General features: G+C 36.8%; 1 protein-coding gene across 1 annotated transcript; it reads right to left on the bottom strand.

Annotated features, from left to right (window-relative positions):
* Positions 1–1772: 1772 nt before the first annotated feature.
* Positions 1773–3569, bottom strand: LOC145090801 (UDP-glycosyltransferase 76G1-like). The gene is made up of 2 exons (XM_079028873.1): positions 2945–3569; positions 1773–2712 (listed from the first exon to the last, which is right to left on the bottom strand). The coding sequence occupies exons 1-2, from the start codon at positions 3465–3467 to the stop codon at positions 1838–1840; spliced, it is 1398 nt and encodes a 465-aa protein (XP_078884999.1). The 5' UTR covers positions 3468–3569; the 3' UTR covers positions 1773–1837.
* Positions 3570–3782: the final 213 nt, after the last annotated feature.

Genomic DNA, 3782 nt, shown 5'->3' with positions numbered 1-3782 from the left:
GGGAGTTACAAAATCGGTTAGTCGAAGAGATGTTAGAACAAACTCAAGGTGAAAGTGAGTTAACGCCCGCTCAAGAAAGAGCTACGTTCGAGAAATTATTAGGAGAGCGACGTGGCCACATTAGAGGCATTGGCCGCAAACCTTCTGGTCTCCCGACGATTCCACAGCCTTCTCAACCATCACAACCACCATCACAACCATCACAGGTAAAATAGCAATCTACTTTAGCATCGTAAAATGCATGTTGATTTTGGTTTGTGGTGATTATTTGCTAAAAAGTTTGGTAATTTGGTTTTTGTCCCAAGTGCAAAATATAGCAATGTACTTTGGTTTTCTATCTTAGTTTAAAAATAGCAATCTACTTTAGCATTGTAAAATGCATGTTGAATTGGTAGTTTTGGTTTTGTGGTGATTATTTGCTAAAAAGTTTGGTAATTGAGTTTTTGTCCCAAGTGCAAGAAATAGCATTGTACTTTGGTTTTCTATCTTTGTTTAAAAATAACAATCTACTTTAGCATCGTAAAATGCATGTTGATTTGGTAGTTTTGGTTTTGTGGTGATTATTTGCTAAAAAGTTTGGTAATTTGGTTTTTGTCCCAAGTGCAAGAAATAGCAATGTACTTTAGTTTTCTATGTTAGTTTAAAAATAACAATTTATTTTGATAGTTTTTGTTTATGTTTGACGATCTAACTTATAAGTTTATATATATTGTTATTAATTATGTAATTGGAAAATCTTCGTGCAATGTTCGCCGACCCGACATGTAGGGATGAGCTTTATTCGTTTTTTCAATCCCAAAATAATCAAGGAAACGATGGGAACGACGATGATGGTATGTAAGGATGAGTTTTATTTGCATATGTTGTCACATTTTGCTACTTGGTAGATTGTAAAAATTTTGTTGTTTTGCTACTCGGATATTATGACTTTTAATATTTAATTGTATTTGGATGTTTGTTTGTAATTTGCATTGACACTATTATGTTTGATATTTAATAGGATGTTTGTTTTGTAATTAGCGTCGACACTATTAGTTTTGATATTTAATCGGATATTGTTATTACCAGCGACACTTTTACCTGCAATATTATCACCGGCAACCAAAATCATTAATTAAAAAAAATAAAAAAATTGAAAAAAAATTACCGGCGACGGAAGTTATTACTGGCGACACTTTTACCGGCGACTAGCTTATTAGCGGCGACAATACTCATTAGCGGCGACAGAGTCAATAGCGGTGACTTTTATCATTAGCGGCGACAAACTGATCAATAACGACGAAGCAGTAGCGACGAGGCAGTACCGGCGACGCGTCGCCGTTATTAGTATTACCGGCGACTTTTGGGACTTTTACCGGCGACTTTTGTCGCCGGTAATGGCCTTTTTCCTTGTAGTGTTAAGCCATCAGCCCCTTTCACCATATATTCCATGCATTTTAATTCTTCTTATTATTAGTGATGAGTTGTTTTGTTTGATATTTTTTTTCTTTTTTGAAACGGCAAATATAAATACTCCTAAACTACACCTTAAATCCAATTGGGCAGCACCGGATACCGCTAGACTAGAAATCATTTTCTTTTGATATATTTTATATTTATTTTAGTACATTGATCATTATTTATTTCTCAAAGATCTATTCGGTGAAAAGAAAACTAGTTATTAAAAATATTGTGACTAACTTAATCCATACATATTATATATACTATGTATCTTCTTATCATTAGCCAATAATAAATCATAATATTATATATCATGAATGATCTTATTCAAAATGTAACATCTATGTAGCTTCTTACAAGTAATTAATTAATGCGCGCATGCAACTTATACAAGTAATTACAGCAATGAAATATAATCAATCAAGCTCTTTAATGACTGATGAGAAGATCCACCTTTTTTGAGAGAGAGGTTTACCTTCTTCTTGAGACAACTTATCCTTTCACGCATTTCTTCTCCTTCTTTATCCATCATTACTCTTCTAAGTGCCATCTGGATGCCCTTCCTCTCAAACCCATCCTCCAACAGAACACCAATCTTCCAAACATCGCTCACATATCTTGCATTTATTGGTTGATCAGTAAAACAAGGCGAACAAACCATAGGAACACCTTCGCATATGCTCTCCAATGTTGAATTCCATCCATTATGAGTCCAAAAACACCCCGTTGCTGGATGAGCTAACACGTCTTGTTGAGGACACCATTTTACGATATGTCCCCTATCACCCACTTCTTTTTGGAACCTTTCAGGCAAAGACTCGAGCCATTCTGAACCACGAACCACCCTTGGTCGAACCACCCACAAAAACGGTAAACCAATATTCACCAACCCATGAGCCACTTCTTGAAATTCCGACTTGGTAATCTGCGCAGCACTTCCAAAACTTACGTATATCACAGACTTGGGAGCTTGGGTGTCTAGCCATGTCAGAATGGTCTTGTCCTGTTCGATCAAACTGCTGGAGGATGATGAGAAGTACTTGTTTAATGGGCCTATAGTGAAGCTAGGACATGGAAAATCACGGCAGATCGTTTTTAGAGCAGGTTGCTCAAGTTCTTTGAAGGTGTTCCAGATGATCCCTGACGACGATTTCATCTGTTTAAGCATGTTGGTGAGGAAGTCGCCATAACTTTTTGGATTGATTGTCATTTTCATGACGTCTTTGACTTTCAGAAGCGGATATTCCGGCACTGTTGCTTCATAATCTAAATCTGCAGTAAACATTAACATTATTCATGATCCAAATGTAAGGAAATTAAATCATACGTCTGTTATTGTACGTTTTGAGTTCGTTTTTGAACCAATTAAAACGTCAACCTCATCTCAACTGAACTGATATACTTTAGTAATGAAGAGTATATGTATATGTATCATTAAACTCGTCGCTTTTATGGATACGTACACGATGAACCTGCACTTAATTAAACATCTGAAACTGAGTACCTTCTGTTGTAAGATTAAAGCAACTATTTTTGGATTTAGAGAAAATGGGTAAAACGCCATAAGCAGTGGTGCAAGATAAACTGCCTGTTCGCAGCACCATCCGAGGGAGTTTCAGTGTGTCCGCCACCGCCTGTGTGAAGTAGAATCCGGCGTCTGTGATAAGACAAGCGATCGACCCTTTATTGGATTCAGCCAACAGCCCAGTGAGACAATCCGTAAACGGATCTACACAGCTTCTATTAAGGTAATTGAGGAAATGACCGGGATCCGGCGCCGGGATCGTCGGCAACTGGTGTTCGATCTCATGAAATCGATCGGAGATGGAGTTGAAGGTGAAGTGAGGATAGTTTGAATGAGTGGGAGCGTTGTACTCGGTGTGTATGATGGTTATTTTGAAACCTTGGGTGTGGAGAATGTTTGCTAGCTGAAGCATAGGATTTATATGACCTTGAAATGGTAGGGGAAACAATATTATTCTCCGGCGAGTTTCCCTCGTTTGTGTCGACCGGAGTCCAGTCTCCATGCTTATTAGCGAGGTTTAGAGTGGAGGGAGGGAGGCCAATTACCAGAATAATGGAAAACGTTCCATTTGTTGGTTTTTATAGAATAACGAAGATGCATTTATTTTGTGCTGATTGTTATTTTTTTTGTTGATAGATCGACTTCTTTTACGTTTATATCGATATTGTAAATCAAACATGTTTATATAACTATTTGACAGAACATTAAGGATTATTTTATAATTATAACATTTTAAAATGCACAATTTAAACGAATTAGAATAGCGAGTATGTGTTTTCATCTAATTCTGATTCGGGTTAAGGTCATGCATATAAAA

The sequence above is a fragment of the Lactuca serriola genome, chromosome 2, assembly GCF_051521515.1.
Source record: "Lactuca serriola cultivar US96UC23 chromosome 2, Lser_US96UC23_V15, whole genome shotgun sequence".
NCBI lineage: Eukaryota > Viridiplantae > Streptophyta > Magnoliopsida > Asterales > Asteraceae > Lactuca > Lactuca serriola.
Note: the sequence above shows the minus strand (reverse complement) of the source record. Positions and strands in the feature narration are given on the sequence as shown.

Excerpts from the sequence above, each read along its gene's own strand:
- LOC145090801 (XM_079028873.1), bottom strand. The coding sequence starts at position 3,467 with ATGGAGACTGGACTCCGGTCGACACAAACGAGGGAAACTCGCCGGAGA. Across the intron at positions 2,713-2,944 it reads CTTTAATCTTACAACAGAAG|ATTTAGATTATGAAGCAACA; the intron begins GTACTCAGTTTC and ends TGTTTACTGCAG.